The sequence below is a fragment of the Ochotona curzoniae genome, unplaced genomic scaffold (assembly GCF_017591425.1).
Source record: "Ochotona curzoniae isolate NIBS_2020 unplaced genomic scaffold, NIBS_Ocur_1.0 scaffold_3208, whole genome shotgun sequence".
Lineage (NCBI taxonomy): Eukaryota > Metazoa > Chordata > Mammalia > Lagomorpha > Ochotonidae > Ochotona > Ochotona curzoniae.
Genome location: NW_024467106.1, coordinates 7787766 through 7813930, shown reverse-complemented (window position 1 = coordinate 7813930; position 26165 = coordinate 7787766). Strand labels below are relative to the sequence as shown.

General features: G+C 44.0%; 1 protein-coding gene across 5 annotated transcripts in view; it reads right to left on the bottom strand.

Annotated features, from left to right (window-relative positions):
* Positions 1-26165, bottom strand: part of NR6A1 (nuclear receptor subfamily 6 group A member 1) — a 178112-nt gene that overhangs the window by 10365 nt on the left and 141582 nt on the right. For 2 of the 5 annotated variants that reach the window (XM_040963017.1, XM_040963020.1), the window contains 5 exons: positions 19173-19415; positions 11372-11427; positions 5171-5325; positions 3619-3846; positions 986-1240 (listed from right to left, as the gene is read on the bottom strand). In XM_040963017.1, the coding sequence (XP_040818951.1) occupies positions 986-1240; positions 3619-3846; positions 5171-5325; positions 11372-11427; positions 19173-19415 (937 nt within the window). The remainder of the gene's footprint in view (positions 1-985; positions 1241-3618; positions 3847-5170; positions 5326-11371; positions 11428-19172; positions 19416-26165) is intronic. The other 3 variants (XM_040963021.1, XM_040963019.1, XM_040963018.1) reach the window with 3 other exon arrangements.

The following is a 26165-nucleotide window of genomic DNA, read 5'->3' as shown; positions in this document are numbered from 1 at the left end:
TCTTTATGTGACGGCTGAGAGAGCAGATCCAACCTAGCCTGTGAAGGGACATGTGGGGAGTGGATACTCCGCCTCTTCTACCTCATCCCTGGGAGGACCTCCTTTCATCCTCTCCTCCCAGGTGACCCAGAATCTCTTGACTTCCATCATTTTAAATTACCTAATAAAGCTGAGCTATCAAAACATCTATTTAAGTGTCAATTTAATTTTTGAGACTTCGAAGGACATATTAATAAGCCAAAGCTGTCTCAATATTTATGCTGGTTTAGGAGTCAGAAAACACAGTATCTGTGCACCTCAGGTGTCCAGAGTGAGTGAGCAGAAGGAACATGGACAGGGAGATGATAAGGATGCTAGCCAGAAACTGTGGGGAGGCCAGCACAGGCTCTTGGCACCATCACCCTAGAATCACACTGAATCTCATGAAGAGGGGCAACACAGACATTTAACAGCAAGGCGATTATTAAGCTCAAAGTTGAGCTCTGGGTGCCAATCCAAAACCCTAAAGGGTAGGTCTCTCCGAACTTCCGCTTTCTCAGTTCTAAACTAAGCAGGCTGTGAGAATGAAATAATATATTAAGCTTAGCACCTGGTACCTTTAGGCACTCACAAGGATTCCTAGGTCTTTTCCTGGATCGTAAGCTAGGATTTAGAGCCCTTCTCATGTTGTAGGCAAAGTTTAGAGTTTTGATTTTCTAATATACATCTTATCATGGTAATCCACAGGTTATGAAAACCAACAGTTTCACACTCTGCCAAGCTTCATGGCACAGCATTTACTTCTCAGGCCACCTTGATGGAGGGGCAGGGTTATCAGCCCATTTTCACTACTTGAGGAATGGAAACTGCGCCAAGTCACCAAGCTAGCCACTGGAAAAGGGAGGATTTGAATCCAGGTCTGTGTTGCTCCCTGCCTGTCACCTGTCTTGCAGGGATGACAATGGTTTGATGGCTTTGAACTCCCTCCCCAGCCAGCAGCCCTCACCTGTGTAGTTCTTCATCAGAGGGTGAATACTTGGCAGTGACATCAGCCAGCTCCCCAAAGATCTGCTTGCTGTAAACGGTGAGGGAGGAGAGCAGGATTAGTTCTTGCCACGTGGAACTCAAGAGGCACGTGTAATCCTTGATTGAGAGCTCGCAGAAGAAAGGCAGTTTCTTGATCCAGGCAATCTGCCTAAAGAGCAGCTCGTCAGCCAGGCGGCAGAGCAGGGCAAAGAGCTCTGCTTGGGTCACAGCATATCTGGAAAGGCAAGAACAGGACAAGTCACTGCTTCTGGTAAGAGGGATGGGGGCACAGAGACTGGGAGCTCCTAGGGGCACACATGGTCCCTTGCAATGGGTTCCTTGCACCTGATGGGTCTCCAGTGCTATTCAACTGAATTTTCTGATAAAAGGTCAGGACTGACGGCAACAGCCAGCTATGCCAAGGGTTGGAAGATGGGTTTGGAGAGGAAGACCACAGAGGGAAAATAGGCTTAGAAGGAATTGGTGCAATTATCAGACTTTACTGTTGGTGTCTTCCACTGTTCCAAATCTTACAGAAAATTTTTACTCACTTCTGAAATGAGTGCTTCAGTGGAGGGGGGAACCTTTTTTCTGCAAAGGGTCATTTGGATATTTACACAATAATTTACAATCCTGAATTTTGAATTGTGCTAGCAGTTGCTTTGTCAGGGCCAGATCTATATGGCCCATAGGTTAAACATGCTCCACTCTTGTATTTCAGAAACTCGCACAGTAATGAGTATTGCTTTTCCTGCTCTCACTGCACCCCCTGGTGGTGAGAGTTAAGAAAGCAGAGGGGTGAGTTTATATTCTCAGTTAAAAAGGGTCCCCTAATTGGAGTGCCTTCGGAGGCCGAGGACTCTGAGGTCACCCACCCCCATTTGGATCTATCACATGGGATGGAAGAAGCCCAAATCCTGCCTTGCAGGATCCAAGGTGATCAGAACGACAACCAGGAGTACTGAGCGGTCTGCAGAAGCGAAACAGTAAACTTCCTTCGGGACTAGGGAGAGGAGCTTTCTCTGGTCCTTGCCTGGTTCCGAGTTTGGGTCCCCACCTTCTCTTGTAATGACCATCAGTATCACTCCAGAAACCCCTCAAAACAAACTAACAAAAAAAAAAAAAAAACCTAGAACAGATAGACAGAGAACAACAAGAAGGCTTGGAATCAGACAGGAAATGGTCAGCGGGGATGCACTTATAACTCACTGGGTGGGACACAAAGATTAGTTACTCCTCACTAGGGTATTGAAGATTTCTCTGCACACCCCTCCTAAAACTGTTCACCTAAACTGTTGACATATGTCTTGTTAGAGTTACAGAGTTAGACTACCCAAAAACAGCCAGGTTCAGCAAAATCATGCTTCAATGCTATAAACTGCTAAATACTAAAACTAAAATAGACATGAAACAGCTGAATAGTAATCTATATCCATTTTAAGGGGTGTAGAACTCGGTTGTATATAAACTAATAAGTGAAATGTCAATGTAGAAGTCACAGGATGTGGTTCAGAACTTGCATTCTTTTTTTTTTTCTTCTCTTTTAACATATTGGTTACTTAATACCATGTCAACTAAGTCCATAACTTTATAAATTGTTACTGATGTAATGCCGGGGCTTTTAATTGATCGGGATGATACTCTGCCGGCTCTACCTTCAGACCAGAGATGGTTTCCCCAAGAAACCATTGAACTTATCTGGACAATAAGATGCTGGACTTTATGCTTGATAGATGCTTGCAATGAAAGAATCTCAATTGAATCTGAACTGTGGTAATGCAACAAGGTGGAGGAATCCCAGTGCCTATAACACTGTGTCACATAATGCAATGTAATCAATTAAGAAAAAAAAGAGAGAAAAAAAAAATAAAAAGGGTCCCCTGAGTCCACAGCCTTGGAACCTTCTTCCATAGGAAACCCCACAAAATGCCCACATTAGTAAAGGCTTTGGGTGACCTTCTTATGGGTAGATATTTGAGTCTTCTGAAGTTGGAGACTAGCATAGGAAATCTCAGAGACTTTTTTGTGAGGTCTTAGCTTGATAAACAACCTAGGCTCCAAGCCAAACGAGTAACGGACAGGCCTAAAGGCTAACCTAAGTTATTACCTACTTAGGTTGAGTCAATGGAGATTTAAAAGAGTACCCCAGGAAGAAATATTTAAATATACTAAATACCGCCCCCCCCAAAAGAAAGTATTCCTTCTACTCACTCAAGCCTATCACCCAAGGGGGCAACATTCCATCAGGCTATCTATGGGTCTGATGGCTAAAGATGCGAACAGGTCACAAGTTAGGACCTTTGGTATCTTGTTAAGGAACCTAGACTTGACGTATGACCATGCCCAGAACTGTAGATCATCTGTGGCAAAGAGGCATGAAGACCCATGTCAAGGCCTGGTGTCTGTAAGGCTTAAGCAGAAACAAAAGTAACCCCAACTGTATGAAAAAGAAAGCTTGTGGAACCACTGACTTGTCCTCTGATGCGTGCTTGAGTCACAACATGTTACGCCCCTGACTCATTCCAAGCCTAGGGTACAGTGGCCAGGGACGTGGGTAGGTGTGTGGCAGAACAAGGAGACTGCAAAGGGTCAAACAGGGCAGAGCTCACTTACCCATCTTCAATCAACATGGGTGTGCCCAGTGGCTCCAGGTCCTCAGCTGACACCAGCTGGTGAATCAGACTGTATGACTGCGGATCAAGGCTCCGAGCTTGTGGGGGCAGAAGCGGTGAGTGGCCAGAATAGCTAAAAAGGTGCGGTATGTACTGATAATGTGGCGGTACAGACATCCCCACATACTGCTCTCTGAATGCCATGAATCCATTTAGTTCCACAGACCTACTGGAAAGAAAAGTCTCTAGTCAAGCAGAGTCACAGCAGGTATACCAGAAACAAAGAGGTCAGAGGGCACCTTGGGCGTTCTCTGGCCAGAAGATGTGTACAATAATTACAATATCTCCCCTAATAAACTTCCATCTCTGAGACAAAGACTCTGTGTAAGGGTGTGAATTATGGGACTCACCTCTGGACACCCAATGTCCAACACAGTAATACTGAATCAACAGCAGCCGAAAAAATTCCTTTCTACAGGTGCCACATGCAGAGAATTTTTAATGGTTACTTGTCATTTATGATGACAAGAGGGGTGTCTGTATTATTTTATTGCTAGAAAACTAAGGCATATACAGGTTTAAGTACTTTATCACGTCACAGAGCAAATCTAGCACCTAGCACATGACAGGCAGCAAGACTAAATATTCAAATCTCAGAATAGTCTAAGCAATAGCTGAATGAAATAAAAACTGTATTTAAATATGAACAGGAAAGCAAATTCATCCATTTCCCTCCCTTTCTTGGAGAAATCTACTCCATTAATTCTTAAGACCGACAAGAGAGTCTCCAGTTGTTTTTTTTTTTTTTTATTTTGTTTTTAACCAGAGGTGGCAAAATGCTGTCTGTTTTGGTACATGAGGTTATGGGACTGCAGCCACTCATTGCTTTATAAACTGTATGGCCTTCGTGATAAAGCCAGAGTGGTTAAGGCTCAGATCACAAGGCATGCAAAGACTAAAACAAGAATTGGTATCTACAGAAAAGCCTGTCCACCCCTGTCCTATAAAAGAGGCTTCTGGGGAAGGAAAACCTTCCCTGGTGGGTGATGCTCTATTTCACACCTAACAACTCACTCCTGAGTCAAGAGTCTCCAAATCTGTTTCCTAATAGCAGCACACTTGATTGGCTTAAAAACAACACAGCAACAACAACAACAAACCCTTTTTTTTCCTTTAAATATTCCTAAAGTGAAAAATCGCTGACTCTTATGAGGCAGAGAAATTATAACTTAACTCACTATTGTCATTGTGGTTTGTTTCGCTTGTGATGAAATAAATGAGGGAAAAGGGTTATGTTTAAAATGTTACTCTAACAGGAAAGAATGCATGGATATGGAGAGCGGCTATAGCTCTTTCTCAGTCTGCATGATATCAGGGATATTTTCAAGGTCTTAGCCTTGACACAGTTGGGAAACACAGACCTCTTCTCCCTGAACCTGAGAGCACAAGTACCAAGTGCAAACAGTCTGGGAGTGCCATGTGGCCAGCGGTTCCTGGCGGCTCCCCGCTTCGGTGAGTCCCGCATGGTGGCCCTGGGTTTGCTGCCAGCTCACCTGGAGGACAGTGTGGATCCTGGTGAAGGCTGGTTGCTCTCTGAGGCCCTGTTCCCAGGGGAGCTGTGGTCGCTGTCACCATGGTTGCTCCAGTGATTGGCCTCTTCCTCAAATTCCTGCCCAGACATGATCCTCTCAATCTCTTCTTCGGATATCTGTGATAAGGAATTGACAAGTTAGGTTCGATACTCGGGGCGGATCTTGTTCTTTCGTCAGGCTGAGAGCTTATTTAAGTCCCATGAGGTTCCCAGGATTCTATACAGCAGTTTAGATTCCCTCACCTCCACCCTGACACCTCTGGTCTTATCCTCACCTCAGTACAGCCTGGCTGCTTGGATCTTAGCACCATGGGCCATCATGGCCATTCTCGGGCCTATTTGCCCTGCTCTCAAGTCACAAAGCCTCCACATTCTTCAACAGCGTTCTTGCACCACAATTCCTCAGTGACAATCTCTCCTACTCGACATTCCAAGACCAAATGCAGGTATCACCTCCCTTGTGAAGCTCTCTACCACCCTCTAGACAGAATTTTAACTCCTTCATCTGAATGGCACAGAGTACTAATCTGTACTTCGCAGGATTCCTAGGAGCATTAAATTAGTTAAGATGTACCACTTACCTAGAAAATGCCTGGAACATGGCAATAATTAATGGAAAGGATAAAGTGACACCATCATCACCACTGCTCTTTTTCTTCTTTTTGTTTATCTTTATTTGAAAGATACAGTGATGGCAGTAACAGCCAGGTCTGTGACAGGTTGAAGTCAGGATTATGGGGCTCCACTCAGTTCTCCCACATGGGTGGCAAGGCCCAAGTGCTACAGCCATTTTTCTGCTACCTTCCCAGGGGCATCAGATGGATTGGAAGCAGAGACAGAACTCAAACAGGCACAAGTGGTAGTTTAACCCAATGGGTCACAATGCCAGCCTCAGATTGCTTTTATTGTTATAGCACTAGAAATAATCTCTGTTAAGACCTACATGACAGGATCTATGAGCAAAGTGCCTAAATACTTGTTGAGTGAATAAACAAATGTTCATTTATATAGTACTGACATTGGACCTTCATTAGGACTTTTTTGGTTTTTGTTAGTAAAAAACATTCTTGAATCTATTAAATAAAAGAAGAAACTGAAGCTCACAGATGTTGCTTCCTGTAGCATGGGCATCCCATGTGGGCATCAGTTCAAGTCCCTGCTGCTCTACTTCTGGTGCTGTTAATGCACCTGAGAAAGCAATGGAGGCTGCACAAGTTCTTGGGTCCTTACATCCATATGGAGATCTGGCTCATGAACCAGTGGATGGAAGACGCCTTTGTTTAATTCTGCCTTTCAAATAAATAAATGAAGAAGAAGAAAAGGAGGAGGACAATAAGAAGGAGGAGGAGGAAGATGAGGAGGAGAGGAAGTGGAGAAGAAGAAAGAAAAGGAGAAGCGAACTGACTTTGCCATATCACAATGCAGTCCCATGCCAGGGTGGAGCTTCAGGAAGAGACCCAAACACTTAAGTATTCAGTCCCATACTTTAGCTACTAAACCAAACATGAAGTGAGTAAACCATTTCTACAAAACGCTTAGCTCACAGTTGAGGCTTAACAGGGTAAACTTAACACAGAAGAGTGAGTACTAAAAAGGAGGGGCTGGGGAACTTTCATTTGTTGGTCCTATAAAAACCTGGGAGGATATTTTCTCCCAAGTCTATGTAACTCGAACTCCTCTATTCTTCCTTTGCTACAGCAAGTTGTGAGGTAATCTTGAATTTCCTTAATCATAAAAACAAGTGTGTTGAGGAAGAACTAGAAGCCATCTAGTACACAGAAGCTGGAGCGGAAACAAGAAATATTTAATTGGTGTGTAACTTTGTGTTGTTGGCCAGGAATATCTTGTATTAAATATTAAATTAGGTGTTTGGGGTAGGAGTAATGATGCCAGTTCAGACATTCTCACCCCATACTAATTTTAAGACTCACTCCAGGCCCAGACACCAGCTTCCTGCTAATGCCGCTGGGGAGCAGCAGGGATGTCTTAACCAGATGGCTTCTTGCCACTCCCAAGAGAGACTGGATCTGGCCTGACTTGGCCCTGAATACTGTGGGCATTTAAGGAGTGAAGCAGCAAATAGGAGCTATTTATTTGTGTCTCTCTGCCTTTAAAACATTACTGAGTCCTGAGTAAAGCGGTCTGAAGTTATATTTTTGAAAATGAGACCAATTGCTTTAAGATGATGGAAACACCTGAGCTGGGCCAGAGTCAGCTCACATCACTGTACTGCAGGTACAAGCCAAAATTGTACTGTACCTATCTCTGGCTTTAATTCCAAGTAACACTGGGCAAGCATCGCCGTGTTCAACAGGGAATGGAACATGTTAGGATGGGAGTGCCTAAGCAGGGGTTTAAATTCTGCTTGCTATTTTCGAGCTGGGCACTGTTGGGCAAATCATTCAAGCTCTCCTATTCACTTCTCTTGTAGCTCATGATTCTCCTACATACTGAAGCCAAGTTTGAGTTGGACAGCCTTAGGAGGTTAATTGAAGCTGAAGTTATAAAGTGTAGGGACACAATATGTGCTCAATACACAGAAATAGCATTTTTTGTTTTTATTCAATTAAGAGCCTGTAGATCATAGTTCTGACATATCATTTGTAAACAGACTAGTATAAAAAGGGAAAAAAAAAACCACCGCAGACTAGTATGACACTCCTAATATAAAAAACTACACCGCAGGTAAAACAGGCTTTTCTGAACATCAGACTTTCAATCCTGGAGATGCAAGGAACTGAAGACAGCTGGAATAATAGGAGCATCACAAAGAGTGCTCAAAAAGCTGCAAACACCACTAAGATGGATGGCAGCTTATCCCAATGGATAAACATTCCTTTCAATGAACACATTTTCTTCTGCATCTGAATACAAAAGAAATGAACACAAATAAAAGTCATATATGAAAAACCTGTAGCTATTATAATCACAGGTGAAAACTGAAAGCTTTTTCTCAAAAGTCAGGAACAAGATAAGGATGCATACTCTTATCAGTTCTAAACAGTGTATGAAGGCCTAGGCAGAGCAATTAGGCAAGAAAAAGAAATAAAAGGCATTCAAATTGTAAGGGAAGAGGCTGTGATTGCAGATGACCTGATGCTATATGTAGAAAACTCTATAAAGATTCCAGAAAAACACAGTTAAAGAAATGAATTCAGCAAAACTAAAGCATAAACATATAAAAATCTGTATAAAGTGAATCTGATACATTTTACACTTATGTACTACAATTAAACAATTCAGGAAGAAAATTAAGAAAACAACCTTACTTATAATAACATCACAAAGAATAAAATTCTTAGAAATAAACTTAGAAACACAACCATGTGAAAAACCGCAAAGCACTGCTGAAAGAAACTGCAAAGGAAAGCTAGTGGAAAGACACCCTCATGCTCAAGGACTGGAGGACAATACGATGAAAACACACTTAATACTAAAAGCAACCCAGAGATCCAAGGATTCCTACCAAAACCCCAACACCATCTTTGGCAGAAACAGCAAAGACCATCTTAAAATTCATGTGGAACCTCAACGCATCCCACATGGCCAGCATAACACAGAGAAAGAACAACGAAGCTGGAGGCCTCATACTTTCTCAGAGCCTTCACAAGGTAACAAAGCTGTAACGTCCAAAGCAATGTGTACTGGCATAAGGACAGACATACAGAGCAAACTCACACAGTATAATCAAGTGATCTATGACAAAGTTGCCAGGCTACACAAATGAGAAAATATAGTATTGTCTCTTTAACACAGTGCTGGATACCTACCGCCACAAGCTCCTCTCCCAGCCACTGACAGACAGACTAGACCCTTATCTTAAATCCTACACAAAAATCAACTGAAAGGGATCAAAGACTTAAATATGATTATCAAGTTCCTATAAGAAAACACAAGAAAAAAACCTTCCCATTGCAAGTCTTGGCAATGATTTGTTGGGTAGGACACTAAAATTTCAGACAAAAAGGACACAGTCAAGTGGATTTTTATCAGGCTAAAAAGCTTCTGTGCAGTCAACAGTCAACAGATAAAAAGGCAACTTATGAGATGGATGAGAGGGTTTCGAATCATATACCCAAAAGATATAAAGGATGCCTGTAACTCAATAATAAAACCATGTGGGCAAGAGGCTTAGGCAGACATTTTTCCAAAGACAAGTGATCAGAAGGTATTCAAGAAGATATTTAGTGTCACTAATTAGATAAATGCAAATCAAAATAACCGTAAGATAGTATCTCACATCCATTAGGATGTCCATTAAATAAATAACAAAAACAACAAAATAAACAAGATCAGACAGCAGAAGCGAAGGAATGTGAAACTGTGCACCACTGGTGGGGATGTAAAGTGATACGCCCCAGATGCCTGCAATAGTCAGGGCTGCTTTGGGTGTAATCTGGGAGTTCAGGCTTGGAGCCCATTTACTGGGCCAATATTGCTGCCCCCCAGCATATTAACTAACAGGAAGCTGTAACGGGGGTCCCGAGCTGGGACTCTGGTGTCTTAAATGTTAGGATAGATGATGACCAGCTACTCCTCTAATAATTTTTTTTTTAAATTAATTACTTTATTTGGAAGTCAGAGAGAGGAGGAGATCTTCCAATCACTGCTTTACTTCTCAGACAGCCACAGCAGTTAGAAGGCAGGAGCTGCACCCAGGTCTCCCACGTGCATGGCAGGGACCTCAAACACTCACTTGAGCCATCTTCTGCTGCTTTCCTTGGCCATTAACAGGGAGAGCTAGAGGAGAAGTGGAGCAGCTGGGATAAGAACAGGTTGTTGTCTGGGATGGGACATCAGTGTCAGGTGGAGGCTCTACCCGGAATATCACAATGCCAGCTTCCCAATCATTCTTCAGCTATGCTCCCTGCCCACTGGTGAGTGGAGTCACTGGATGGGTGGGTTGTACAGTTACCGAGTTCTCTGTCCTCATATGGAATTCATCCTCTGCTGCTGAGTAAAAGCAATGAAGAAGACGCTGGCCTTACAAAGGCTTTATATCTACCCTTCAGAGAGGTGATTACAAACGAAGAAATCTGTCACTTGCCACTCTATCGCATATGTCCAAAGCTACAGCCTAAATGGACAAACCCACTGTCACTCTTCAAAAATTCATCCTGGGTGGGGGGAGGCAGTGTTGTGCTACAGCAGGCAAGGCTATTGCTAGGACGCAACCTTTCCATATTGGTTCCAGTTTATATCCCAGCTACTCAACTTCCACTCCAGCTTTCTGTTAACCACCTGAGAAAGCAGCAAATAACGATCCAAGGACGGTCTCCTGCACCTGCAAGAGAGTAGGGATGGAGCTCCTGGCTTTGGCCTGGCCCGGTCCTGGCTGTTGCAGCCATCTGGGGAGTCTCTGGATGGAAGATCTCTCTTTGTAACTCTGACTTCCAAATGAAATAACTAATTAAAAAAAAATTACCGTAGGAGTAGGTGGACATTGTCCTACTCTCTCCCCCTCTCTTCTCTGTAACTCTGACCTTCAAATCGATCTATCAGTCTTTAAGAGAAATTCACCCTTGGGTCTTTTCATTCTGTTGTACCTATCAGAAAGAAAAACTGCCTCCCACATCTTTCCAGCACAGCTAATTCTTTTGTCTCCAGGAATCCTTCTTTGAGGGTCTCCTACCCTCAAGGACAGCTCCAGTTCTTCCCCTGTGCTCTCTGGGCATCCTCCAATATTTCTTATTGTGCTAAGGTATCACCGTCTTCTACTGCACCGAGTTCACAATACAAAGTCTATGGTGCAGGAGTTAGTAGGTGACTGTGGCATTAAACAGGGTATTTACATTCCTACTCCACACACAAGGCAAAGACTCTTCTGCTAAAGCATCTCTGAGTGAAACGAGGATCAGGCTTGCTCACTTCTGCTAGGCTAAGCTACCTTCAGTCTTAGATGATTCACAAGAGTTGCCTAGATGGTTCAGAATCATAACTGAGTTTAATGCTTGAGAAATGCAATGGGATTACAAGAAGAGCTTCACTTATAATCTTAAATTTTCTACACACTTTGACATTCAGGATCAAAATGCCACACAGGACTGAAAGCAAAAATGGCTCCCTGTAGTAGCAGACAAAAGGGAGCAACATGGGCAGTTAGAGAAGCGTCTGGTACCCTATGCTTCCAGGATGAACCCCCAGCGAGAGGCCCAGAACTCACCTGGACTGGCCCAATGCTCTTATTCCGGCCTCCAGGCATTCCATCTTCTCTGATAGCTGGAAGGAAACATGAGTCAAGACAGTCAGCAGCATGCTCATAGAAGTCTAAGCACAAAAATGATATTTACTTGGCCCAAAGCATAGAGTGGCAATTGGTGAATCCCAGACTCAAACAGCCTTTCTGGACTCAAAGCACACTTTGTTACTCTTGGCTACTACATAAACAGCAGATACTTCTTGGATGTGAGGCTCCAGAGAACATTTCCATTTTCAAATAAAATAATTACAGCATATCTAATTTGTAAGATCAGAAGAAAATGTTTTCAGTGCATTAATCAAACCTCTAAAAATCTTTTAAAAACATTTGAAGGCCTGGTACAGTAGCCTACCAGCCAAAGTCCTCACCTTGCATGTGCCAGGATCCCATACGGGTGCTGGTTCTAATCCTGGCAACCCTTCTTCTTGTCCAGAGATATTTCAACTGAGGAGCCTGGGTACAAGAAGCAATGAAAGGCAGCACTGCAGTGGCATAGCTAGATAATCTTCCACGTGCAGTACCACTATGTCCCAGCTGCTCCATTTGCCACCCAGCTCCCTGCTTCTGGCCTTGGAAAGCAGTGGAAGGAGCTCAAGTCCCTGGGTCCCTATACCCACATGGGAGACCCCAAAGCTCCAGATTTCTGGCTTCAGATCAGCTCAGCTCATTCTGGCCACTTGGGGACATCACTCTCTTGCTCGCTCTCTCTCTGTGTAAATCTATCTTTCATATATAAATAAATGAAAACTTAAAAGAAAAAGGGAACAATATATGTCGTCATTTTTGAAAAAGCTTTTGTAATAGACGTTGGAGAAGGTAGTTTGTGGGGTGAAGGGAGCCACAAGGGGTAGCAAGTCTGCTGCAAAGGACAAGAGCTGGACTGGCTGCCTCACAAGGGCAGGTTTCTGTAGTAACTGAAAAGCTGACGAGAAGTTGGTTTTCCTTAGACATCTTTTTGACATCCTCAAAAGATACACACTTTGAGCTCCGACAAGGTTGGGCCCGAGCCCTGTTTTTGCTAGGTGTACACAACTCCAGTCAAGCTACTTCACCACTCTCAAGCTCGGCTAACTACAAAGAGAGGATACTGGTTCTTGTCTTCTGGGTTATCCTATCATGTAACACAAAGCTAGAATTACCCACACAGGCCTTGGCATTTAAACAAGGCACTCTGAAACAAATCCTTCCTGCTCTCTTGCCTCTTATCTCTGCATAAAAGAATTTTAAAAAGCCAAGGTTTTATGCTCAACTTTGCTAAAACACTAATATCCTCATCTGCAAAATGAACACAAATTCATCTGCTTCCCACAGCTGCTTTGAATTTGGAGTGAGGAAACACACAGCCTGTGTTAAATAGTTAAATACATGCTGATCTTTGTCTAGGAGCACTTCGTCAACCTCATCTCAAGTTCTGGCAGTCCTCAAAGCTCTTTCTATGATGTTCCAGGGACTAGTGAGATGGTCTTTAGATACATCCACTTTCAATGTTGGCATTGAACATGTCTGCTCCAGCTAACAGGTACAGAGCACACACTGGTCCACTGGCAGAGAGGACACTGAACTGGATGTCCTCCAGCTAGTATTTTACTCTCACTGTCCTGGAAGTGAGGAAAAATTATTACCTGCTTTATTGGTTTGTTTGAAGGACCGTATGTCTTAAAGATCTGCATCATGTGAACTGGTTCTGAAATTTAAAAGCCCATGTTCTACCTGAACCCTTCTCTGCACAAAGACATTCACACGCAGCAGACATGGACTCTGTCTCAGCTCCTGCTATCTTGGTAAAGTAACTCACGAGCAAAGTATCACCACTGTCCAAATTAACGGATAACTCGGGATGAATGTAAGGCTCAGGGAAATGCCCTGCTTTAAGGAAACAGAGTCTGAACAGCAGAATAAAGGTTCGAACCCAGAATCATATTTTCTGCACAGCCTCCAGTCCACTACTAGTATTTTCCATTGTATGTATCCCATTGTGGAAGGATAAGGTATCTTTGGTGCACAAATTCTTTTTTTGAAAGATTATGACTCATTTTAAAAGCTTATTTATCGTGAAGGCATACTGATACACAAACACAGACATAGAACCCCTCCCCCCAACACACACACTGAAAAGAAGAGAGAGGCACAGAGAGGGACAGGAGGGACAGCGAGGGACAGGAGGGACAGCGAGGGAAAGGGGGGAAACTCTGACCTGCTGGTTATCCCGAGAGCTGGGACTAGGCCAGGCCAACCCCCAGTCACGTGGACGGCAGGGATACAAGTACCTGAGCCATTGCCTGCTACCCACCAAGGTACAAGCCAGCAGGAAACTGGATTGGAAATGCAGGCAGGCCTCAAATCCAGGCATGAATTGGGTGGGGGGCCGTAGGCAACACTTCAACTTTGCACCATGAAACTAATCCCCTAAACTATTAATTATACACTAAAGTGTTTTATACAGATTTTCCACTCACTGAAATGGCAAAAAAATTCCCTTTGACTTAGACAACAAGGTAAATAACAGTACTGTTCTAATAAGGGAAAGTATAATATGTCAAGAAGGTATGAAACTCAAGTTTGGAAAACAATACAATGTGTCATAGTTCTTGGAATGTATTTTAAAACTTACAATGCATTTGCACATTTCACTCATCAGATACACACATTTCAAGGTACACATTATCTCAAGCATTTTACAGCTGAGGAAATAAAGCTCAAAGAGTTAAAGATTTGTTGCTAAAGGTTATTCAGGGAAAAATGCCAGAACTGGGATTTCAATTTGGGTCTTCTAAGGCTGAACTTGTTCCTTAATGCTACACTGAGCTAAGAGCTCGGTTTCCTAGTACTGCTAAGGTTTTTTCTGGCAGTGATCTAGCAAGGACAACAAATGAGTTCTGAGTACAGTATTACAGGAATGGTTTTGCTGAACTTCTTCTCTAAGCCTGAGACAATGGCACAGGCCAGCAGTCCTCTCTGCTCAGAAGTCGTGCAAACAACGTGTTACTCTGGAGCTCACGTACCTACTATTCCTCACATGCTTGGGCTTGGGCAGCCAACCAACCCCAAGGCAGCAGACAAAGCTAACGACATGGAAGGCCAGACCCAAACCTGGCAGTGGCTTCCTGCGGCCCACAAGCTAAGTCGAAGTTCACCAGAACTTGGTATTCAAGACTCCAGGATCTGGGTCCTGTGGGATTTTCCCACACTCAAGTGCTGTCAGGGATATTACACCTAGCCAGGGAACATGTGTGATGCTTTATATAATTTTCATGCTGTCTCTATTTAAACTTCACAGTGTAAAAAAATCCAATAATATCACCTCATACCAGTGATTCAGGTTAACATGATCATTAATGGGACAAAATTACATCACATTCTCTTGACAACGTACCGAGGACACATCATGATTGTCAAAAAGGCATAGCCTAAACTTGTGCAGAAATTGGTAAGCCCAATTGAGAGACAGACAAACAGACAACAGTTATGAAAGAAAAGCTTAGGAACCTTTTTGTAATGTCAGGAGACACCACAGACACATAAAACCCAACGTAACATGTGCTTCTGCGGTAACTCAGACATCGGGATGACTGGAGAAAGCTGAGTGAATCTGGTAACTGGGTAACAGCAGTGTGCCATCACAAGTCTCCTCCTTCATGTCACACGTAAAGGGGAGAGGCAGAACATACACTCCAAGGGAGAAGCTAAAGAGAGGAAGAAGGAGAAAGCAGACAAAAATAAAAGCAAATGGGCCTTAGTGGATAAAGCCCTCGCCTTGTACTCTCCAGGATTCCATATGGGTGCCGGTTCTAACCCCAGCTGTTCCACATTTAAAAAAAGATTTATTTATTTTTATTACAAAGTCAGATATACAGAGAGGAGGAGAGAGAGAGAGGAAGATCTTCCATCCGAAGATTCATTCCCCAAGTGACCACAACGGCCGGTGCTGTGCCGATCCAAAGCCAGGAGCCAGGAACTTCTTCTAGGTCTCCCACATGGGTGCAGGGTCCCAATGCTTTGGGCCGTCCTGGACTGCTTTCCCAGGCCACAAGCAGGGAGCCGGATGGGAAGTGGAGCTACCGGGATTAGAACCAGTGCCCATATGGGATCCCAGCGCGTTCAAGGCAAGGACTTCAGCTGCTAGTCCACCACGCTGGGCCCTAAAAAGAAATAAATCTTAAAAAAAAAAATAGTAGTTATTTTGTTGCTTGAGATATTCAAACTTTGGCCACCGAAAATGTATCCAGTTTGGCTGAGTCATCTTTTGATACGCTTTCTTCATTTTTTCCTTTTGATAAGTCCTTCTCAATGTCCTGTCAGCACAAGACATGCCAGGCCGTCGTCTCCCTGGACGTGCCCTGCCAACACGTAGTGCTGCAAGGAGCCCTGACTTACTTAACTGAGAGGCTGAGACCAGGGTACTAGGCATGGCCATTGCTACTGCTCCATCACTGCCTTCCAGCTGCTCGTAGTGCACAAAGCTCATAACCTCCACGGCCCCGAAACCTACCTGCCCACCCATCCATGAACCCATACTAACGCCACTGACTGTAATCTGTCCCCAGAGGCTTCGTTCCAGCCTGCTTCTTTGTGGGTTTCAAACTTCTTTGATGTGAAAATCATCACTCTCATTATAATATATTTTACTTAGTTGTTTAATCTTAGTACACAAATAATAATAGAATTCCTGACAGATAACCTTGAGAGAAACAAATTTTAACCAACTAGAGTGCTTTGTTTGTATATAATTCTTTTTGTCTTTAGCCTACAGCATACAATTCAAATAGTTTGCCAAGGTCAGCTCCAACTCTCCCTCATCCCCTACTTTGTGATTCATCTGTAGTATTATCAGCACACCTGCCCTCTACCTGCTCCCCGTCACTCATACCCACCACATTCTGCTCAATGTTTTTAAACTCCAAGCAGGGGGAGGCTGGGTGTGCTGCAGTGAGCCGACACATCACTTGGGATGCACCCACATTCCAGAGCAAAGCGCCCCCACTTCCACTTCACAAACAGCTCCCGGCAGCCAGCAGATGACAGTTCAAGTGCTTGGGTTCCCACCACCCGTGTGGGATACATGGATGGGGTTCCCAGATCTTGGCTCTGCTTGTCTGGGTATTTTGGAAAAGAACCAGCAGATGGAAGAATCATCTCTTTTCTCTCTGCATTCTAAATAAACAACCTTTAAAATTTTACATGCAGGGGACGGCTCAATTGGCTAACCTTCCACCAGGAAGCGTTGGGATCCTATTTGGGCGCTGGTTCATGTCTCATCCACTCCACTTCACATGCAGCTCCCTAATTATGGCTCAGGATAGCAGTGGAGAATGACCCAAAGCCGTGGGACCTTGCACCCACATGAAAGAAGCTCTTGGCTCCTGGCTTCGGACTGGACCAGCTCTGACTATTATGGCCATTTGGAGAGTGAACCACCAGATGGGAGACTTTTCTGTCTCTCCTTCTCTTTGAAATCTGCTTGTCCAATAAAAATAAATCTTCCAAAAAATTACATGAGGGCTCGGTATGGTAGCCTAGTGACTAAAGTCCTCACTTTACATGTGCCAGGATCCCATATGAGAGCTGGTTTGTGTCCCAGCAGCCCTGCTTCCCATATAGCTCCCTGCTTGTGGTCTGAGAAAGCAGTAGAGGATACCCAAAACTTTGGGACTCTACCCACATCGAGACCTGGAAGAGGTTTCTAGGTCCTAGCTCTGGATTGGCTCAGCTCCAGCTGTTGATACCACTCGACGAGTGAACCAGTGGAATGAAGATCTTTCTCTCTGTTTCTCTTTCTCTCTGTATTACTGTCTTCCCAATAAAAATAAATCTTTAAAAAATTACATGCAACAAAATGTATTTTGTGGTGTATAATTTTATAGGCTTTGAAAAACACACAGAATTCTAAGTTGACCACCAGAGTTTCATAAAGAATATTCCTCATGTTTCATTTTTTACATGGCCCAAGCATTTTCACCAGCAACCAGGAGGTGGCAGTGTTTCTCTCCAAAAAGCAGTTTCAATAAGCCGTCTGCTCTTAAAGTGAAAGAACTTGAAGAAGTGTAGCCCATCCTGGACAGCTCATAAGCCACTTCGGGTCACAGAGGGGCTAGAAGATAAAGTTTCTTCTTTCCTAAAATGGGTTAAGTTTGGCTGGCAGTCTCAGAATTTCACACTGCAACTAAGTGGGATGATCCACCAAACAGTATTTAAGAAGGCAACCCATAACTATGCTTTGATAAAATAAATGTTTACAGTGAGAGCAACTGAAGAAGACAAGAAAAACGGAGGCTGTAGTGAAAGCAGACTGAAGATGATCACAGAAAATCCTCAATATTTGGTATTGGTGGCCGGGAAGGATCCCTGTAAGAGGAAACTACATAACCCAAGCACACACAGGGCAGCGTGAGGTACACCGCTGTCAGTGAAAGAGGAGGTCAGAGGCCGGAAAGCTGACAAACTCGGCAACATTTCCAGTGCCTTGCTCTGGCATTTGTGTAGCATCTAGTAAAACAAAGGGTGTGCCAACAAGCCCACAGCTGTGCCATGCGGTGCACACGTGACCTGTCGGCCTTCTCTCTGTATCTGACACGTCTCCACAAGTGACTTCGGCCCACTGACTCTATTATCTTTGTGCCAACGACTCCACAAACTATTTGCGAACAGGACTTACCACTTCTGTTCCAATCGTATAAACTTTGCTGATGTAGATCTCCCAAGTGTCCTTGTCATGCACCTCAAACTTAGAACTGCCAAGGTCAACCTTTGGCCCCATCCTGCCTGACATTCATTTTCCTGTGTTATCACTATTTTTTTAATTAAAAATATTTATTATTATTTTCCACCTGCTGGTTCACTCCCCAAATGGCTGCAGTGGCTAGGGCTGAGCAGGGCCGAAGCCAGCAGCTTCTTGTGGGTCTTCCACTTGAGTGGCAGGGGCTCAAGTCCCTGGGTCACCTTATGCTCCTTTGCCAGATATGTGAGCAGAGAGCTAGATCAGAAGTGAAGCAGCTGGAACTTGAACTGGTGCCCACAGGCGATGCCTGCATCACAGGTGGCAGCTTAACCCACTGTACCACAACAGCAGCCCAGGTCATTACACTTAATCCAAACCCTCAATTTCAACTTCCGGTGTGGCCCAATACTCAGCATGTTACTCCTCGCAGAAGGTCAGCTCCCTCCACGACATCCCCTGCTCCTTCCCTCTCCTGCAGATCCTCACACCTCCCTTCTAGGTGACTTGTCCACTTTCTCTAACCTAATGCATCCTACAAATCTACCTTTCGTATTAATCAATCTCATTAGAATTTGGTGTATTGATGTCACTTTATACTCAGGAATCTTAAAAAGCTTCCCAACAAATCCAAAACTTTTCATCAACCTAGACACAGACTTACAAGCATGCCTAGTCCCGAGTACACTGTGTGGTATCACATTCAGAAGACCTCTTGCTTCATGCTTTCTCATCCAAACCTCCTGTTTCCTGTCATCTTCCCCTTTAAGGAACTAGTGGCGTGTATTAATCGCAGTTAATGCCTGAGTGTTAGCGGGTCTTGCCACATAGTGCCTGTGCATTCACTCACACTCTAACATCATTCCTGTTCTGACCACCTAGTCTGGGAGGTGCTTGGCTGCAAGAACCTCATAATCATTTTGAGTATACAGGATAGGACTTGGCCTACAGAGTAGACTAGGAAAATGAGGAACCCCACGGCACAAGCACTGGGGCTAAAGGTGAAGTGATGGGCGAGCAGTGGAGAGTCTGAGAGCCAGCAGCAACACTCACCCTTCCGGTTCATCCCCATCTGCAGGCATTTCAGCAGACGGCAGTACTGGCACCTGTTCCTCTGCTTCCGAGACATGACACAGTTCTTGTCACGACTGCATCGATATACCCGTTTGTTGCAAATGCTCCGCTTGAAAAACCCTTTGCAACCTTCGCAGGAGATGATTCCATAGTGCAAGCCTGTAGCGCGGTCCCCACAAATGAGGCAGGTTCGTTGTTCAGCCCGATCATCTGGAACAGAAACTGAACATGTTCAAGTTAGAGCCTGTAATTCCTAAAACAAGTAATCCTGCAGCGGATACAGAAAGAGAAAGCCACATGAAGACAGGGGCAGAAACTGGTCACAACTTGAGGAAAGCTTAGGAGGCAAAGAAAGGGGTGTTCTCCAGAGCTTCTGGGTTGAGTGTGATTGCTCAACCTTCATTTCTAACCGATTCTTGCTATTAGAAGAACGAACCTCTGCTGTGTGGAAGCTCCAAGTTAGTGATCTGTAAGTAGAACAAGAAACTAACACCCTTTTGGTTCTTGGTCCAGAAAGGGAAATGGACACATTAACATTCATCCAAAGTTACGCGGTAACTGCACAGACAGCTGCGGTCACTCAGCAAGTGCCAAGAGCCGCTAGGAGACTAATGACCAGCAGAAGGGAAGACGACGAACATGGCAGCGGAATGGCCTCGGTGCTGAGGACTCCGCAGTCCCTGGTTACAGACTTCCTAAAGCTCAGCTGCACTTGCCAAACGTCAGTCCACAGCAACAGACACACACCCAGTAACACATTCTTGCATTAGTGTCCTCCTCCTCTTTCTTCTTCAGTGAACTTAGATGAAACTACTGCATCTTGGCGGGGAAGGCTACTCTACTGGATCTTCGCTGGGGCATGCCTTTTATCTTTTTTGTTTGAAAACACGGGAAGCTCAAGCTGAACATGAGAACAACATGATAGTAACAAATAAAAAAATTAAAATCAAACAAGGCCCTAAAGCCAAAAAGGAAAAAAAAAAAAATGGCACGCAAACAGCAGACAGGATTTCCTAGAGCACTGGGTGTGAACGGCTGCAGTCTCAGGAATACAGCATGGAACAGTGTCTGGAAATCATGCCCAGTACCCAAGGATATGTGTTCTAATGTTAAATGAAAACTCCCAATATTCTATCAGATAGTAGATAAAGTAAAGTTTTACTAAAATAGATATAAGAAAAACAACCATTTAATCACTACCCCCAAGGTCCACATTTTTTTTTTCTTCATTTTTAAGACTTCATCTACTACAACTAGGCAGGCTTTACTTCATGGATTCCTGTAATCCTTAAAATCACAGGTGAGGGGCTGAGGCATTTCATGTAACAAACATCACCGCTCCATCTGAGCATTTGTTTGAGTTTCCATCCCTCGACTTCTGAGCTAACTCACTGCTGGCTCGCCTGGCCAAAACAGCAAAAAAGCCTCAAGGGCTCAGGCCCCTGCCTGCCCAAGCAGGAGATCCAGCTGAGGCTCCTTGCTCCTGATTCCAGCCGGGCCCAGCCCAGGCACTTGAGGCTGCTTAGGAAGTAAATCATTGGCTATAGACTGTTCTGCACCCCCCGCCCCCGCCTTTCAAACAAACAAATCTTAAAAACAACAACGAAACATAACAACAAAAATTTTACAAATGAATAAAACTCTAATTGTAAAGAAGAAACTGGAGGTCTGAGATGTTGATAAAGAACCAGGGCCAGAGAAGCAGGGGTTTCAGATGAGACGAGACCAATGAGGAAAGGTGACCTCTCCCAAGTCAGAGGAGAGTTGGTGGAGTTGGACAAAAATCCAAGCATAAACCGCAGAGACCAGCGATCTATTACACTTTTACTGTCTCTCCTTCTCTCTCTGTAAAAATCTGCCTTTGAAATAAAAATAAGTAAATCTTGAAAAGCAAATTGAGAGTAGATCCAGGTTCAGCGAGGGTCTCTATGAACATACGTCAGTTTTTAGAGGCAGAAATGTTAAATTCAAAGGAAAATATAAAAAGAATGAATAAAGTAGCTGATGTGGGTTCATCCAGAAGACTACTAATGATGTGAACTAGTCCAGAGCCCCAGAAGCATCTTTTCAGAGCACCACGGACACGTGTCTGCTGAAATAAATGGATGTTGCCATCTCCAAACCATTTAACAGTAACAAAAACAAGAACAAAAAGATGCACGAATAAATCTCATTATTCATCTGACTAGGATTTTACTCTAAGAATCTAAGTGCTGGAGCAGCTTACACTGGCACCTGTGTGTGCCGGAATCCCAATACTGGAGCACTGGTTTCAGTCCCACGTCCTGCTTCTGACCCAGCTCCCTACCAGTGTGACCAGGAAGGCAGTGGATGATGGTTCAGGTGCTTGGGACCCCGCACACTCACGTGGGAGACAAGCATGAGTGCCACCCAGACTCCTGCTTTTGACGATGCCCATCTGTAAAGGAGCAAGACATGCAGAAAAAGGGAGACAGGGAGAGGGGATAAAGAGCTTTCATCAGCTGATGTGCTCACTGAAAACCAACAGCCAGGGCTGTGCCAGGCCAAAGCCAGCAGCCCATGTGGGTGGCTCAGATCCAAGTACCTGAGCTGTCACCTGCAGCCTCCCAGGGTTTGTGTTGTCAGACGCTGAAATACACACTGGCACTGCACTTCAAACCGAACGCTCTTCTATGCAATGCTGGCTCTCTAGGTGGCAACTTATCTACTGTACCAATGTCTACCTTCTGACTACATTTTGTGTAACACTGCTGGTTTGAAAGTGGCCTAATTCCTACGCATCTTGCAGCTAAGTCTCAAAGATGCTAACAGTAACATTGGGCCTTCTTGTTGTGGAGAAGACATACATTATACACATTGTATATAATACATACACATTATATACATTGTTGAATTAATGAATGACCAACACTAACTGAGACTTTAAAAAAAGCAGCAACAAGAAATATCAAATATTACATATAGTAAGGATAACATATTCTCCAGTTTTTCAAATTTAATTTTTACTTTTGTTAATTTTTACTTTTGTTTATGTAATGGAGAGGAATGCATGTCCATGTGGGTCTCTGATTAAAGGGGGGAGAACTGAGGTATGGAGGAAGGTGGGTGGGACAAATAGTTCACCTTTTTTTGGTTCTCCTCTGTGTACAAAATGGAGGAAAGGGAGAAGAAGCACTTGCTGTCAAACTACATCAGCACCCGGGGATACAGTCATCTTATGATGCCTCAGAGACCCCAACGCGAGGAAGACTTTCTGAGGGTGTTATCTGAGTGGTTTTGATATATCTGAGATGGTGTCAAATTTGTTGCATCAGGGTTGAGGAAATCTTTCCATGGTCCACTGGCTGACCAAGTCCACCTCACTGTGCATTCATAGATGCAGGAACATACTGCAAAGCCCGGGCAGAGGTGCTCCAGCTCCATTCTCTGACGAGGCATTAGTTGTCCTCCGCTGGCCTGGATGAGCTGGCTGCCATGTTCCTCATGGGAACCTGGGTAAGCTGTTCACTGCACAGGCATCAGCAAATGAGGAAGTCCAGTCCCAACACATGCACTCCAAGGCTGGACCACAGACATCGTGATTTTCCCTGTGGCTTGGATTTGAGATCAGCAGTTTAGCTGAGGAGTCCCCCAAAAAACTCTGCCTGGGATGACTATGACAGGACTCCTCTCTGCACCAGCCAGTGCAGCGTCAGGTTCGGACCATGCATCACCTGCACCGGCTCCATTTCTCATGTGTAATGGTGGGTGTTGTGGCCTAGTTCAGTCCAGCTGCCACAGGTTTGTTCTTTATGCACACCATAGGGGCCACAGCCTAGTTGGGGAGACCCCCAATAACCTCCTTCAGGCCCGACTCCAGCCACAGGTTTTGCATGTGCTGCCATGCTCAGCATCCTTGCCTGGTCTGTTCTGCATCCCATCGAGGTTTTGTGTATACCCAAGAGTGCTGCAGCTTACCTCAGTCTATCCCACCCCCATATCTGGCCCACACGTCTGCTGATGGGTGCTGCTACCTTGACCAGCCTGAGGTGCGTGGCATCCCTATGGATGCCAACTGTAGTCTCAACTCCTCTACTTCCAATCCAGTTTCCTGCTTATGGCCTGGGAAAATAGTGGAGGATGTGCCAAAATCTTGGGATCCTGTACCCTATGTTGGAGACCCAGTAGAAGCTTCTGGCTTCAGATAGAAGCCAGATGGAAGATCTCTCTCTCCCCCCGCCCCCTCTCTTCTTCTCTCTGTAAATATGCCTTCTGAATGAATTAATGAATAGATGGATAAATACATTTTAAAAAGAAAACAGAAACAAAAAAAGTGCCAAAATAATGTCATATCAAAGACATTAATTCCAAAACTATAAAAGAGATAAGGAAGGTCACTATTAACTGGTCAGTCAGTTCAATAATGAAAAAACAAGACTTGAAAATATATCTGTACCCAAGAGTGGAATCCTCAAATATATACAGCAAACATTACTAGCTCCAAAGTGACAAGACTCTAACACAACAATTCTCAGGGGCTTCTGTGTTCTACTTATATCACTGGACAGGTCATCTAGACCAAAAACAATAAAACAAAAAACCCCAAACAACTGAGAGTTAAGTTATATAATAGGTCAAAGGAAACTAGCATCTGGCCACAATTGCAGAACTCATTCTCCTAGGACATGAGTAGATGGAATATTCTCTGGGGCAGACCACATCCTAGAATACAAATAATGTGTCAAAAAAAAAAATTGAAATGATACCAGGTACTTCTCTTACCATAATCAATAACAAAAAGAACTATTATGGTATGGTTTAGATGATAGTTTGGGTGAAAGACAAATGCACATGTATTAGGGGTTTCATTCCAAAAGTCTAACAGCTAATGGCTTAAGGGTGAAAAACTAACTTCAGCTGGGCTATGTGGAGGTGGGGTTTGGGGAAAGTGGTAAGGCTGGATTTCACTGCTGGAGTGAAGTCCCCCTGGTCAGTCACACTGGCTCTGTCACTGCAGCCCACACAGACACAGACACGGGACTCCCGTGCCTCCGGTCCTTCTGGATGTGCCATGTGATTCTGACCCTATGCTGTGAACCTCCACTCCCATAATCTGAAATAAAGTTTTCTTTATGTGTAACTAGTTTCAGGAATTTGCTATAGTGATGAAAAGCTCACTAAAGGAGAGACTTAAGCAAATGGGAAAATTATAGCAATAATTACCTATATCACAGAAATTAGAAAGAACTCAAATGGACAACTTAATGATATAACTTAAGGAACCACAAAAACAAAAACAATTTAGAAGAAATGTCAGAACAGATAAATAAAAACCAAAAGAAGTTCTTAACAAAATGCCAAGAAATTGAATGCAGTGGCACATCAGAAGGATTATACATAACATCAAGTGGGATTTATGTCAAGGATGCAAGAATTCTCAACACATGTAAATCAACAAATGAAATAATTCACATCAATATGATAAAAGATAAAAACCATATATTCATCTCAAACAACAAAAAGCAATGGATAAAATACACTGTTCCTTCATGATAAAAACACTAAAAAGTTACATATTGAAGAAAGTGTCAACACCATAAAGCCTTTATTTAAGTCCACGGCGATCTCATTCTGTAAAAAGGAAAGGACAAACTGATGGTTGTGTTTACCACTTGCATTCAACAGAGCTTTGGATGTCTCAGCCAAAGCAATAAAGAGAAACACAGGGCATCCAAACGAGATTAAATTACCCCTGTTCGCAGATCACATGATTTCATGTTGAAGAACCTAAATACTCTACCAAAAATTATTAGAATAAATTTTCAGTGAAGTCATACAATGTTTTCTATTTGTTGTTAAAGATTTATTTATTTTTATTGAAAAGTCAGATATACAGAGAGGAGGAGAGACAGAGAGGAAGATCTTCCGTCCGATGATTCACTCCCCAAGTGAGCGCAACGGCCGGTGCTATGCTGATTCGAAGCCAGGATCCAGGAACTTCTGCAGGGTCCCAAAGCTTTGGGCCATCCTGGACTGCTTTTCCAGGACACAAGCAGGGAGCTGGATGGGAAGTGGAGCTGCCGGGAATAGAACCGGCGCCCATATGGGATCCCAGAGCATTCAAGGCAAGGACTTTAGCCACTAGGCCACGCTGCTGGGTCCTAAGTCATAGAATGTTAAGTCAACATGTGAAAAGCAGCATCTATCTTTACATCTGAAAATGCTGAGAAAGAAATAAAGCAAAGAATCTCCCTGCTACTCCCACAAATTCTTTAAATAAGAAAGTTAGGGCTGGTGTGGTGGCACAGCGGGGCTAATCCTGCACCTTGTGGTGCTAACATCCCCTACAGATCGCAGCTGTTCCAGTTCCAATTCAGTGCTCTGCTTATGGCCTGGGAAATCAGTGGAGGATGGCTTAAGTCGTTGGGATCCTGTGCCCACACGCAAGACCCACAGGAAGCTCCTGACTGGCTACTGCCTTTGGATCAGCTCAGTGCTGGACATTGCAGCAATCTGGGGAGTGAACCAGCAGATGGGAAAATCTACTCTCTCTTTCCTTATCTTTGTGCAAAACCTGCCTTTGAAATAGAACAAACAAATTTTTTTTCTTAAAGAATAAAGTTAAGGGCCCAGCGCAATGGCGCAATGGTTAAGGTCCTCGCATTGCATGCCCGGGATCCCATATGGGCGCCGGTTCTAACCCGGCGGCCCCGCTTCCCATTTAGCTCCCTGCCTGTGACCCGGGAAAGCAGTCGAGGACGGCTCAAAGCTTTGGGACCCTGCACCCGTGTGGGAGACCCGGAAGAGGCTCCTGGCTTCGGATTATTAAAATGTTCACCCTGCTAATAGTGATCTACAGATTTAGTGATCATCAAAATACTAATACTTCACAGAATTAGAAAAACAAAAAAATTATCACAGAAACACACAGAGCCTGAATAGCCAAAATAATCCTGAGCAAAAGGAACAGGACTGTGTCATAATATCTAACCACAAATCATACTGTTGCTA